General features: G+C 45.8%; 1 protein-coding gene and 1 pseudogene across 2 annotated transcripts in view; both read right to left on the bottom strand.

Annotated features, from left to right (window-relative positions):
* Nucleotides 1-1,710: 1,710 nt before the first annotated feature.
* The window catches only part of Tfcp2l1 (transcription factor CP2-like 1), a 57,246-nt gene continuing 43,829 nt past the window's right edge, over nt 1,711-15,127 (bottom strand). For both annotated transcript variants that reach the window (XM_006529961.2, NM_023755.2), the window contains 2 exons: nt 11,253-11,304; nt 1,711-9,491 (listed from right to left, as the gene is read on the bottom strand). In XM_006529961.2, coding sequence (XP_006530024.1) covers nt 9,445-9,491; nt 11,253-11,304 — 99 coding nt within the window. In that variant the 3' untranslated portion in view covers nt 1,711-9,444. The remainder of the gene's footprint in view (nt 9,492-11,252; nt 11,305-15,127) is intronic.
* LOC115487679 lies at nt 4,929-5,058 on the bottom strand (annotated as a pseudogene).

The raw sequence follows: 15,127 nt of genomic DNA, 5'->3' as shown, positions 1-15,127 counted from the left end.
AAGTCTGGGACCATAGGAATGTATCACCATGCCCTGCTTATGCTGAGGATGACTTCCAGCAGGCTAAGCAAGTACTCTACCACCTGGCCTCCTTTTATAAAGAAGGGCTGACTATGGAGCCTCAATAGGGGTGCTAGAGACCTTGGTACCGGACTCAGAATACAGCCAGGCAGAACCAGTGTGGGCAACACTGGCATTTTTCTTGTTTTCTTTCTTCGCCAGTCCATTCTCACACATGCATATGCATATGTGTGGGCATTTGTATATGTTCATGTGTACAGTTGTGTGTGTGTGTGTGTGTGTGTGTGTATTTGTAAAGGCCAGAGGTCAATGCTGAGGGTCCTACTCTATCATTATTTGCCTAATTTGTTGTTGTTAGGGACAGGGTTCTGTGTAGCCCTGGCTGTCCTGGAACTCACTAGGTATGTAGACCAGCCTGGCCTCAGACTCACAGAGATCCTCCTGCCTCTCTGGCTTTCTATCTCAAGTGATGAGGTTAAAGGCATATGTCCCCCATGCTCAGCTTGCCTAACTTATTTAAACAGGATCCCTCACCAAATTCGGAGTTCACTAATTGAACTAGCCAGTACTCTAGGTACCTGCCTGTCTCCACTTCCTCAGTGCTGGCTTTTTAAAAACATATGTATTTTAAAATTTTTAAATTTAAAGTTCAGGTTCTGATGCTCAAAAGGCAAATACTCCATTGCTGATCTATGTCCTAAGCCCTAGGAAGAGGGGTTTTCTAGAGAATAACCATAGTCAGATTGGGAACCCCAGGGGGAAAGTGCCAGAGCTAAAAATAATACATCTTCATCAGACAATCTGAAGCAGAAATTTATAATTATAATAAAATAGCAGATGTAAGATTTAATAAGACAAGAGGACATGTCATGGTGTCTAAGCTAGACCTTCCTAACCTAGCTCTGCAAGTTCCACACTTCTCTGGGAGGGAAAAGATCCCTGTGTCAGGGACACGGGGTAGCAGGAAATCACAGCCCTTCCCAGTCACCAACAGGGGCCATCAGCAAGGTCAGCATAGGTGCAGGTCCAGGAGGTACCAGGGGAGTGGGGTGCTGAGGTCAAACCTTGGACACCAGAGGTCTGTAGGGTCCAAAGAGATGACTCTGCAGGGACCCCGGGTGTCACCTTTTGGTTTCTGAGACAGTGTATCATTTAAGGAAGCTGGTCTGTCTTGGTGTGTAGCCAGGGATGACTTTGAACTTCTCACCCTCCTGCCTCTGCTCCTCACTGCTGAAATTATAGGAATCAAAACTAGGGCCTTTGGAATCTGCAGAGTTGATGGTCACAGATGGGGGGAGTCTGTGATCAATGAGAGTGAACAGACACATACATGGCCCAGCCACCCAGCTGAGTATCCCTAAGCTTTAAAACAGAGGAGATCCTAACACATACTGTAACTTAATCTCCTACAACAGACATATACTGAATTTCACTTAAGTGAAGCCCCTCATTTTCAAATTGACACAAAGTAGGTGGTAGCTGCAAAGGGCTGGGGGAAGGGACTGCAGAGCCATGTTTAATAAGGCAGCAGGGTTTCAGTTCTGCAAGATGGAAAGAACACCACAGACGGAGCATAGGGGCAGCGTGTGCGTGTTCCTAATGCCACTGAGCTGTGTCTCCCAATACTCTACAGTAGTAGATTCATTTGCTACAGTTCAATAAACAAAGCAAGTTGAGGTTCCAGCCACATGGGTTTAGTACAAATGGTTTTATTTGCATTCTGACCCAGCACAGAGCCCACATACAGATTTTTCATTTACAAGTGCAAAATATGCTTTATTTCAGGTACAAAAACAACATGGCATTATGACAACGTGGGTTTCCATGACTCCCTTTCCCGTGACCTGCCACACATATTTGACCAGTCTGGACTACCACCTAAAAAACCCTACCACCTTTAGAAAAGAATCACCCCACCTAGAGGAAGAAGGTAGGTGAGAACACCTCAAGAAAGAGTCACATCAAAGCATGGAAGAACATGGTAAGTAAGCAAGACTTTACCCAGCAGGAAGAGATAGGTCAGTGCTTGAAATGGTCCCCCTTTGCTTGTCTCTAATACTAGCCCCACAAAGCTCTCTCCCGTAGTTCCGTCAGCCCATTAACAAAGCCTCAGGGCAGCCACGTGGGAAGAAGCTTGTCCACGTACTTCACAGATGTGGCCTTCGTAGGACCTGGCTCAGTCCACGGAAGGTTGAATATCCTAGATAAACAAGCCTCTACCTGGGCGGGTTGAGATCTTGAACTACCAATACATACAAATGTAATACAGTTATCTTGGGGATGGGGTTTACATCCACACACACACACAAGATCCACTTGTGTTTCTGCATATGCTGCACACATGACCCAAGGGTAATTTTGTTTGTAGCATATCCATGTTTTGAATGTGACCCGTTCCATGCAGTCAGGTATAGAATTCTGGATTTGGAAAACAGGATGTGTAACTTCCTGTAGTTTAAGGACCCAGTCTGTCTCTCATTTTTCAATGGTTTCCCCAGCTAGAAACCTGGGCAGAGGGCTTGAGATAAAAACTCCATGAGAAGCAGGTCAATGAGGAATACAGGATAGACAGGTTTGGAGTGGCTGCAGGATGCAAGGGGATGCAGAAGACAGGGGAGGGGGCGTCTACAGATAGACAAGCTATGAAAGATGAACATCCCTGGGGAACACCACACTCTGCCCCACAAGTACTGTAGAAATCTGGGTCCAGGGAAGGCAGGAAGCTGCCCAGAAATCACAACCACACAGGAAGGGTCTAGCATATATGGGGAGGGGTCTGTAGGCTCCAGGGATGCTAAGCTAACAGGGGTTTAGTCTTCAAGACACCTGCTGAAATCAGTCTGTCCTTTCCAGGCAGGTTCTAGTAGGCGCCTCAGGCCACTGCTACCCCCTACAGCTCGGCAATCCATAAATACAGCACAAAAGTCCTTTCTTCTATCAAACCCTGACCAGAGGACCAGGACAAAGGCCGAGCAGGGTTCCAGGTAACAGGAGCGTTTGAGGAAGAGACCTCTGTACTCTCTCTCATGGAAAGGCTGGGCATAGTCCCTGGGAGCCAAGTGAGGATCAGAACTTTCCAGAAGTGAGATACACAGAAGGCAAGGAACTCTCCAGACTTCTGATTGCACCTTCTACTTCTCCTAAGTTTATGCAAAATGCATTGTTAAGATAGCCCTTGGAAATGTAAATGAGGAAAATACCTAATTAAAAAAAAAAAAAAAGATAGCCCTTAATGCTTGAGAGTGCCCTAAGTAATCCTAAGGAGAGAGAAGGCTGCTGAGGTTAGGGGCTAGCTCAGTGGTAGAACACCTGCCTCACATGTGTGAGGCCCTGAATTCTGGGTCTGTTCCCTACCACTGACAAATAAGACAATAAAATACATTAAAATGTTAAAAAAAAAGGAGTTGGGGAGTAAATATTTCAGTATTTAAGGGCAAAGAGGTAAAATTAAGTATGTTGGCACAAGAGAAAACAACTTTTAATAGTCCAGACTGGCCTGAGACTCAGTCACCCTTCGTTTACTCCCCGGCCACAGCATTGCCCTGAGTACTGGGATTACAGGTTTGCACCACCATACCCAGCTCTCCACAATGTTATTGGTTTTATGGTACTAGGGATAGAACTCAGAACCTTGCTCGCAGTTGGGAAGTGCTCGGCCATCGAGCCCCACCACAGTCCTGCATAATTTAACACAAGCAATCCAATACAGTAATTTAGTGTAATTTTTGATGGCAAGGCTATCATTCCCTGAACTAGGTTTGAAGATAATGCTCTCTAGTAACTAAATGATGGCGAAACCAGTGGACAGCACTGAGTTTAGTTCCTGTCTGCAAATATAAAGGGAGGGCACTCTTTGGAAGGAAGGGAACACAGACCTCTTCACTCCAGTCCTTAGAACAGCCTGAAGGCCCAGGTTAGAGACCCTTTACAGCAGTGCCTGCAGGGGCTCAGAGACTCCTACTGAGGCGGAGAAGCAGCTAAGGAGAGCTGGCCTTGGGAAAGGAGTCTGGGTACTTCCTAGAGTCTCACTGCTCTTTGGGCCCAGTAGTCCTATCTTCAAAGGACAAAGAGATTGGAAGAGGAAAGAGAAAAGAACACTCTATACTGGCCAAGTAGACTGGCTCGGATGACAGCAGATAGCAGCACATCACTGAGGCCCACACCTACACACCTGCACTCACCCAGCTGCAGTCAGGGAAAGCCTGGGACTTGGTGAGCAGGCATCCATCCACTCGGGTTTACCTGCAGCTGCAGCAGCACTGGTGGCACTGAATACCGAGGACAAGCAAAGGTCACCTGTCCACCACATGACTTTGATGAATGGGAAACAATGGTAAAGTTTTCCCGAAGCTCAGATTCACCTACTGACTAGTTTCCAGGTTCTCAGGTCTCCAGATCAATGCTTCTTGTTTTAGGGGGGCAGTTCTGCCATTCAAACACAGGGACACTCTACTAATGGTCTACTGTTCACCTTGTATTAAAGGGAGCCTGGGACCCTTGACTTTTGGTCCTGTCCCTCCAGTGTACCTAAGGCAGTGACCATATTCAATTCCCCTTGCCCCCAACAACCTCAACTTTCCACTGACAACAGCTAAAGAGTCTTTCTATTTCTTCCACTGATGTGTTAATAATTTTCAGAACTCCAGCTACTTGGGCCAGCCCCTGAAGCAACACTGGACTTAGGAACTGGTGACGTGCTTATGGGTTCTAGCCTTTTCCTGGTTAATAGCTCTCAAGGGGCTCCAGGCAGACTGGGTAAGAGGTCACTAGGGCAATGTCTGACTGTTTTCTAGACCCCCACAATGGCTAATCTTGATTGTCAACTTGATGGGACTTAGTATCACCATGGAAATAAACCTCTGACTATGTCTGCCAGTGAGTTTCTTTTCTATTCCTTTAATTCACTCATCGGGAGCAAGAATACATTCCCCCACTACCAAAAATTACTCAGTCAAGCACATCCAGACTGCAAAGAATAAGCATTACCCAGGAAAGACCAGCTCCTTGATCATGGACTCTCCCCTGCCAAGCAAGTGTGTGAGGAGTCTTCTAGATTAGTTATCTGAGGTGGGAAAACCTACCCTAGCATTTCATGGCTGAAGTTTTGCAGAGTAAAAAGGTATAGTAGCAGTTTTGTGTGTCAGTTTGACACAAGCTGTAGTTATCACAGGGAAAGGAGCCTCCCCTGAGGAAATGCCTCCATGAGATCCAGAATTTTCTCAATTAGTGATCAAAGGCGGGAGGGCCCATTGTGGGTGGGACCATCTCTGGGCTGGTAGTCCTGTGTTCTATAAGGAAACAAGCCAGTAAAGAACATCCCTCCACGGCCTCTGCATCAGCTCCTGCTTCCTGACCTGTTTGAGTTCCTGTCCTGACTTCCTTTGGTGATGAACAGCAATGTGCAAGTGTAAGCTAAATACACACTTTCCTCCCCAAGTTGCTTCTTGGTCATGATGTTTTGTAAAGGAATAGAAACCCTGACTAAAAAAACAGAGATGGTAAGATAAACATTGTATCCATCTGCCTCTGCTTCCAGCTGTCCCATGCTCTGGCTGCCAAGACTTCTCAGCCACGACAAACTGGACCTTTAAACTGTGAGCCAGAAAGAAACCCTCACTCCTGTAAGTTTTGTTTTGTTTTGTTTTGTTTTGCTTGTTTGTTTGTTTTGTTTTGTTTTTGTCAGATGTTTTTCACAACAATGAGAAAAATAACTAATTCAGACCCCAAGACAAGACTTGGAACATTCCATGCCATCTGCTCTTTTTACAGTGTGCCATCTTTGGCTCTCCAGTTTAGACCGACTTTGGTATGAGAAAAAAAAAAGGTATCAGTTTAGTCTCTCTTCCTTTAGCCCATGTAGAGCTATCACTTGGGAACAGGGGCCACAGATAGCCTGATGGGCTGAAAGTCAGAGGCCCAATGAGTCCTGTTTCTCCCAGTGGCTCGCCTTGAGCATATTATTCTAAGAGACTCGGTTGCCTCTCTATCCAAGCATGGAAACGTTTGGGAAACGTTTGGTCATTACCTTCCTCTAGAACTAGGAAGTGTTAGTGCCAGGAAAAACGACAGAACAGAGGGGCATCATCCAGTCCTGCTGACAGGAGGAGAGGAGGGAAGTGGCCGTAAGAGCAGTAGACCCAAATGCAGACCAAGAAGGTAAAAGGAACAAGAGATCAGCAATGGTCCCGCCGTGCTCACAAAGATCCAGGAATCGGAGGTCTCCAGACTACAGAAGCTCCAGTCCTTTCAGTAATTAGGGGTAAAATAAGTAGACGCTCACATGTAAAAGGATGAAACTAGACTCTCCCACTACATATCATATATGTAAAACTAACTCAGACTGGAGCAGAACTCATTGTAACAACTAAACTTTAATCATGTTCCTAAGAGGGACCAGGAGAGATGGTTCAGGGGTTAGGAGCATTGGCTTCTCTTCCAAAGGACCAAGCTTCAATTCCCAGCACCCACATGGCAGCTCACACCTGCTTGCAACTCCAGTTCCAGAAGATCTAACACCCTTACAAGGATCTGTGTGTATGTGTGCATATACATATATATATATATATATATATATACACACACACACACAACCACACATACTATACCAATGTGCAAAATACCAATGCACATAAAATAAAAATAAACAGCGTTTTTAATTCTAAGGAGAAAACACAGATTTTCCTGAGTTTGCATTAGGTCATGGTTTCTTAGTATCCACATCAAAACTACAATCAGCAGAAGGTAACTCAGGCATCACACACATTAAAATAATGATGACAATTGTTTCTGAGACTGGGTCTTACTATGTAGGTTGGGCTGGCCTCGGGAGCCTCAGCTGAGTACTGGGAGTGCTGGTTCATACTACTAAGCACAACCAATTTAGAAACATGTACACCCCAAGGAGCATCAACCATTAAGAGGGTGAAGACAGCCTACAGAATGGAGCAGAATGGAGAAAAACTGATGAAGGATTTTCATCAACAACTTGTACAATTCAATGAAGAGAGCCCAATTTAAAAACAGGCAAGACATAACCAGACATTTTCCCAAAGATATACAAATGGCCAATCAATGTGAAGAGACATTGAACATCATTAGCCAGAGACATGCATGACACCAGCAGGATATTGTAATAAAAGACAGGTCACCACTAGGGAGGTGGCTCAGCTGGTAGAGAGAGCTCTTGCCTAGCAAGCACAAAGCCCTGGATTTTGTCCCAGCACCGCATACATTAGGTGTGGAGGTACTTTTCTATGTTGTTAGCATTTAAGAAGCAGAGTCAGGAAGATCAGAAGTTCAATTTTCCTCTTCTACTTAGTGACTTCGAGGCCAGGCTGGACTATACGGAAGAAGAAGGGGGAGGGAGAGAGGACAGGCGGGCAAGAATGAGAAATCACAGCAAATGTTGATGAGGAGGTGGAGAAACTAGAACCATCCTCCATTGCTGGTGGTAATACAAACACGTGTAGCTGCGTGGGAAACACTGGGCAGTTTCTCAAACCGGTGAAAAGTTACCTTATGAGCTGTCCATTCTACCAGGCACATTCCCAAAATGAAACCCTGTCCACAGAAAGCCTGTGCCAATATATTCACGACACCAACATCTCAATAAAGCTGTCAACCCCACCCACATGTCTCAAAAGACAAGGAACTGAGAGCTCATCTTTCCTGTGAGAGTAGTTTTTCTGCCTGTAAAATAATATTTGCCAAAACCTTTGGCAAATCTTTGAGCTTAGAAGTAACTCACTATGGCTTGAGGATTAGGAAAGAGTTGAAGCACTGGGTGGGCATAATAAAGATGAATTAAGTCTACCATAGCTACTGATCCTCAAATTCCCCCAGAGTTAAGAAAGGTGAACAAGCCAGGCAGTGGTGGCACATTCCTTTAATCCCAGCACTTGGGAGGCCGAGGCAGGCGGATTTCGAGGCCAGCTTGGTCTACAGAGTGAGTTCCAGGATAGCCAGGGCTAACAAAGAAACCCTGTCTTGAAAAAAACAAAACAAACAAAAAAAGTGAACAATTCAACCATGCCAACAAAGACAAAGCACCTATCTATATACCTATGATAGAATCTTAAATGAGCAATGAAAAAAACACCATACTACCCCTGGGCCACTTGGCAAACAGCAGTGGTTAGCTGAGGTTGTCTGAAAAAGAGAATTCAGTAAGTACCTCCTGCTGTAGCGCTGGGATGGTGCCCAGGGCCTCATACTTGCCAGGGAGGGATCTACTGAGACATACCCCAACCCAAATGTCTAGAATGGATGGTCAAGGCCACTGGATAACAGAATCTTCACCTCTTAGTACTCTTTGCTCAACAGAAATGAGAATACACAGTAGTGGTCCATGAGGAATCATTCTGTCCTCACCTCTCTTCCCTGGTGAGGAAGTCACATGTCATCTCCTAGTCCATAGCATCTCTAACTAGAAAATGTGGGAGGTCACATGGGCAAAATGTGTGGCTTGAATGAGAAATGTATCCCATGGGCTTATGTATTTGAACACGTGGTCCCAGTTGGTGATGTAGTCTGCTGAGGTTATGGGGCTTTTAGAGGATGCAGTCTTGCTGGAGGAAGTAAGTCACTGGGGTTGGTGGTCCTTGAAGGCTTGTACCATTTCCTGCTCTTGCTCTTTCTCTCTGTGCTGCTTCCTACGTGTATGAAAATGAGATCAGCTAGCTTTCTGTTTGGCACCTTCCTCACCATAATATCCACCATAATCCCTACAAAACTCTAAGCCAAAACAAGCCCTTTCTTTATCAAGTTGCCTTTGTCAGAGTATCTTATCACAGCAACAGAAAAGGAACTAATACACAATGAGAGGTCACATAGGTACACTGTGCCATCTACCATGTCAATGCAGAGACTCTGGGCTTGAATGTAGCAGATCCTTAGAGACAAGGCGACTGAGAAAGAAATGGAAGGCACAAATAAATAGCTCCAGTCTTATCAAGTCATCCAAGAACAGGAGAGACATGGCTACCAGGGTCCTGAGAAAGGAAGTCAGTATTAGGAGGAGAACTGTGTGTGGAGCCCTTGTGAGATTGGCAGAGCTAGCCATGAAGCCAGTGACTCAAGAAAAAGAAGCAGGAATCAGGGTGACATAAGAGAGGAGACAGGAAGGACCAATACATCAAAGGACCCTCCAACTGCAGGGCTCAGAGTTTAAGAGATGCACATCCCCACTATCTGCCCAGGAAACAGAACAAGAAACTTAAAAACCTAAAAGCCAAGAGGAAAGGAGAAGGGAACCGCTGGCTTTCTTCTGTACACCAGACTTTGTGTCCATGGTTGTCTGTAGCTTTCCTGGTCTGGGTAGAGTCCCTCCTAGTCTGAGCTTGTCAGGTGAGACAGCAGCTGACAGTGGTGCACCTTTCACAGCCAGGGATCCATGGGGCAGGGGACAGGTGCAGGCGCTGCTGCTCAGAGTCCACACTTCAGGATGATGTGGTAGCCATCATTGCTTTCTGCTGCAAGAGAAACACTGGGCATGGGCATGCGTCACAGGTACAGAGTTGGTACAGTGTGATTTGGGTGTCCCAAAAGGCATGTATTAAGTCAGAGGCAAAAATCACTCAAATGACTTCATAAGGAAGAGTCTGTTTACAGAAGCAGGGCTTTCTACACAGGTTTTGGCATCTGTTTACACAATTACTGTGTGTGTGTGTGTGTGTGTGTGTGTGCATATACTTGTGCAGAGGCCAAAAGGTATCATTCCTTAGGAGTTTTTCCACCCTGTGTTTTGAGACAGTCTCTCATCGGTCTAGAGCTCACCAAGTAAGCTAGGCTGGCTGACCAGTGAGCCTGTCTCTGTCTCACCAGGCTAGGATGGATCACAAGCACATACCACCAATGCCCAGCTTTAAAACAAAACCAAACAACAATAACAAAACATGGGTTCTGGAGACTGAGCTAGAGGCTTCCTGCTTGCATGGCAAGCACTATATTGACTGAATGATCTTCCCAGGCACTCTGGTTTGGACAAAGAGCCTTTTCACCATAGATAGCCCTAGGCTCAAGGAGGAGGCTTTAGGCAAACTATGGCTTTCTGCAATTGTTTGTGCTATATTTAGGATCTTAAGGCCCATGTTGTAAAAGGTTTAGTCACCAGCTTATGCTAGCGAATGATGATGGGAGCTTTAAGGGGTGGAGCCAAGTGGGAGAAAATGACATCAGCCCTTGGAGGGAACACTGAGCCTTGGCCCTCCTCTCCCTTCACTTTCCAGCTGTCTTGAAGGTAACAGAGCAGCTCACCACACTCACACCTTCGTGTGCTGCCTTGCCAAAGGGCCAAATGCAACAGGGCTAACTGGCCATGGCTGAAACCTCCCAAACTGAGCCCAAATAACCAACCTCACACATTGTCACAGTAACAAAAAGCTAACACACACAGCCTAGGTCCCCAGAACAGGGTGGGAGTTGGTCTTAGAACAGCCTGAACCCAGTCTCCTGATCTTTAAGACTTATTTTACCTTTAATTTTGTGTGTGTGTGTGTATATGTGTGTGTACACTTGTGTGTGTGTGTGTGTGTGTGTGTGTGTGTGTGTGTGTGTGTGTCTGTCTGTCTGTCTGTCTGTCTAGGTGCAAATGAATGAAGTGACTGCAGAGACCAGAAAATGGTTTGGTTCCCCTGAAGCTGGAGCTGCATGTGAGTGGTTGTGAACCACCAGATGTGGGTGCTAAGAACCAAACTTGGGGACTCTTTAAGAGCAATTTGTGTTCTCATCTACTGAGCCTCTCCTCCAGCCCAGTCTTCCATTCTGATGAAACCTATCCACTTACCCTCCCAGACCCAAGAAAGTCACAGCAGATCTTTCTCTGCCTTGTGTGAATAAACACAAATCCTGGTATAGTCTCCCTCTCGGTAGAATGTAAGCACTGCGGTATTCTCATTGTGGCATCTGGCTCATCTGGATTCTCCGAGTCCCTTACTCACTCTGCCCATCAGGGTGGCCCTTACTTGGGCTTCCCAGAAACTGTCTATGAAATCCCAAACCCAAGTCCATAGAGAACAGATGGCCAGGCCTGCAGTGCCCCTGGAGATGTCCATTCTGGCTTGGCTAGGACTAGGTATGAGAAGACTTGGTTTGCCTTGCTCTCAAAGGCTGCTCCAAGTTCAGCATCTTCTGGAGGACCCTGGACTGGCAGATCCCACCTGCCACCCATCACCTATGACACCAAGGGACACAGAAACACTCTTCATTCATCAGGAAGGCAGAGAGAGGCTTACCTTTTAATGTGCTGAGGATAAAACAAGACTCATCTTGGAAATTCTGAACCATCTGAAAGGCAAAGGCAAGACATGTTCTTCACAATGACATCACAAAGGTTTAGGGAGGAGTTGGAGAGACAGCTCCATCAATAAAGTGGTTGCTGTGTGAGCAGACAGGAGGCACCAGAAAGACACCATTCAGGGTCTCTTTTGACCTCCACAGGCCCACATGCACAAAACAAAAGTTAGTGAAAGAGCCAGGTGGCGCACTCAGAGGCAAGTGGATTTGAGTTCGAGGCCAGCCTGGTCTACAGAGTGAGTTCCAGGTCAGCCAGGGCTACACAGAGAAACCCTGTCTCGGGGGAAAAAAAAGTTAGTGAAAGATAATAGGCAGGCAGTGGTGGCACATGCCTTTAATCCCATTGCTCAGGAAGTAGGCAGGTGGATCTCTGTGAGTTCAAGGCCAGCCTGGTATATAAAGTGAGTTCCAGGACAGCCAATGCTCTGTCACACAGAGAAACTCTGTCTCCAAAAAAGTAAAAGATAAAACATCTATTTGTTTATTATATGTTGGGTCATCTAGGTCTTTACTGGACTCATTAAAGGAAAGTTTATGCTACAACAAAAAATATATTTAAAAAAATTGAACACAAAACCAGGCATGGTAGAATATACTCTTAATCCTAACACACAGGAAGCAGAGACAGACATATCTCCGTGAGTCAGTCCAAGGCCAACCTGGCCCATACAGCTAATTCTAGACCTGCTAGGGTTATTACATCATGAGACCCTTGACTCAGAAACAAGCAACAAATTTAAGCACAGTCAATCCCATTTTGGTCAACAACAAAACACAAATACAATTGGTGGAGCTGAAATTTTCTCACTGCTTAGTGGCACTGTCATCCTGGTAACACAATTATTCATGTCTGTGGTAAAGTTGTAAGCACCCTACTATGTGGCCAGTATGGTACAGATGACCCACAGTACACACACTTGGTAGTGACCCTAAATTACTCCACTGCTGATTTACACATTTGACACATTATCTTTTGTGCTACTATGTTAGAGTGTCCCCTCACACAGCAGTCCCCTCGAGTGCATTGATGCTATGCGCAGTGACTGTACCATCCGGGGTTGAGTGCCTGTAAGCTAGGGTGCTTCCATAGTGATGTCCTCACTTAGCTAACCTGCTTCTAAAGCAATTGTGCCTGAATGCAATGCAAATGTGCTCCCTGGGCCAATGCCTTTGAACCAGAGCCAGAGCCAGTGGTACCATTGGGAAAGTCGTGGAACCCTTATGAGGTGGAGCTTTGCTAGAGGACAGGGTCAATGGGTGTGTCTTGAGCACTTATAGCTAGATGCTCTGCTTCCTGATGGCCCAGTGGCCTCCCCAGCTCCTGCTGCTATACTTCCCCCACACTGATGGATCCTAATAACCCTTCCTCCCTTGTGCTTCTCAGCAGGTCTTCTGCTATGGCAACAAGAATTAACTAACCACCATAATTAATAGATGTGTGTGTCCGTGGCTTTACAGGGACCAAACAGAAAGAGGTTAATACTCCCACATGATCAGGAAAGACAATTTATAGCCATGTCTCCTAAGCTTTCACTATGATTTGCAAACACTGACCACAGAAAAGCTTTCTGTTTCTGGCTCCACGGCCTCATCTGTAAAACAGATGATAACAACATAAGCAGGGTGTACAATGGGAACTAGCACCTCTGCAGGTGATAAATCCAGGTGATAAATCTCTAGAAAACGCCATGTTCTGGATGGAGGTCACCCCTCAAGCTCTCCTGCTCATGTGCACCTTCACACGTGCATCTTTGGCATTCTCAGTAGCAGGAGTGTGAGTCAACTGGGATCTAACCACTCAGAGGTACAGTGACCCTCAGCTGCACATATTCACATATTTGTGAATCAGAACATATGGTGGAGGGAAAAGAGGAACACGGAGAGAATGCATGCCCAGTCCACACTGGGCTGAGGAAATGACAAGTTGGAAACATGCGCTTTGCAGGCATGAAGAGCCAAGTTTGATCCCCAGAACTCAGATTAAAAAACAAACAAACAAAATAGGCCTGATACTGTGGCTTGTAACCCCAGTTGCTGGGCACGTAGAGACAGACACAAGGATTGCTGAGGCTCTCTGACCAGCCATCACAGTCTCCCTGGTCAGCTCTAGGACAGGAAGAGACCTGTGTTAAAAGCCATGGTGGGTAGTAGCTGAGGAACATGAGGAACAACGGTCAAGGCTATCCTATAGCCTCCACAAGCACACAGACATGTGTACTGCCCTAAGCACGTTAGGGAGGGAAGAGGAAATGATTAGTGTAAAATATACACGGACAAGCAAGGGCCAAACATGATACTACAAAGGGGCCTATAACCATCACAGTCTAGTGACCTGGGTGCAAGGCCTTAAATACTTATTAAAATTGCAAGTCAGGGCAGTGAGGTAGCTCAGCCAGCAAAAGCACTTGTCATGCGAGCCCTGTAGGCCTAAGTTTCATTCACAAAACCCACTCACACACAGTGTCCTATGATTTCCACACATATACTTTGTATGCACACACACATATACAGGCACACATAAAGGTAAAATAAGTTTTAAAAATAAAATGTACATTAGTTTTACAGGATCTTTGCATGTGTAAGCTATATTTCATAATATACATTCAGAAGTAGTTAAAAAAAAAAAAATATATATATATATATATATATATATATATATGTAAACATGCATGCCAAAACCAACAGGGTAGCAAATCTCCTTTCTATTAAAAAGAAAAAGAAGGGCTGGTGAGATGGCTCAGTGGGTAAGAGCACCCGACTGCTCTTCCGAAGGTTCGGAGTTCAAATCCCAGCAACCACATGGTGGGTCACAACCATCCGTAAAAAGATCTGACTCCCTCTTCTGGAGTGTCTGAAGACAGCTACAGTGTACTTACATATAATAAATAAATAAATCTTAAAAAAAAAAAAAAGAAAGAAAAGAAAAAGAAAAAAAAAAAAACCAGAAACCCACATTTTATTGCCTGCTCTGGACTACTGCCTCAAATCTTACAAATGCATCCACCTGTCGACCCTGACCCTCCCCGCAGGGCCTAATGGTGCATGAAGTACATTTATTCTATACCTCAGCCTGCTCCAGCTCGGACTCTTGGCCGCCCAGCCACTTGGGCATGAAAAGCCCTAAGCGGGGCCCACAAGGGCTTAATCAGTAACTCCCTTGTTTAATTGAGTGCCCTTGCACCCCAGGGGCTGGCTCCTTGCTGGCCAGGCTGCCTCCAGCACTCTGAGTAATTCAGAGCTGAAGGTTTCCAAATTGATTCGGGTTGAGTGGGAAGGAGACTTGGGGAATGAGAATGGCCTACTTAGCCAGGGTGGCGTTTGAGGTCTGTTCCCTGCTTCACTTGCTTAACTGCCTGCTGTCGAGGGCACAGGGCAAGTGGGGGAGGGTGCAAGAAACAGTCATGGTTTTTTGTCTTCTTAAACAGAAATGGTTGAGGGTCTGAGGATGTGGCTCCAGGGCTTGCTTAGTTAGTCTGTACAAAGCTCTGGAGTCTGTCTCCAGCACAGCATAGAGAAGGTATGGTACAGTGCAGGGCTGCAATCCCAGCACTGTAATCCCAGAATGGGGCCAGGGCAGATCAGAAAGTCAGGGTTGTCCTTGGCTACACAATAAATTCAAGGCCAGCCTGGGCTACAGATCTTCCTTGAGGTGCAAAGTGACATGCCTTCCAGTTCATTAGCATGGTCGTCTACCACTCGGGCCCTTCATCCTCCTAGCTTCTCTTAGCCCTAGAAGCAGCACTGCTGGTCTCAGTATCATTTTCTGTGAAACAGGAGCAAAAAGTAGCTACTTTAAGCTAGACCTGGTGGTACA

Source organism: Mus musculus, chromosome 1 (genome assembly GCF_000001635.26).
Source record: "Mus musculus strain C57BL/6J chromosome 1, GRCm38.p6 C57BL/6J".
NCBI classification, from domain to species: Eukaryota; Metazoa; Chordata; class Mammalia; order Rodentia; family Muridae; genus Mus; species Mus musculus.
This window is presented reverse-complemented; position numbering and strand designations above follow the sequence as displayed.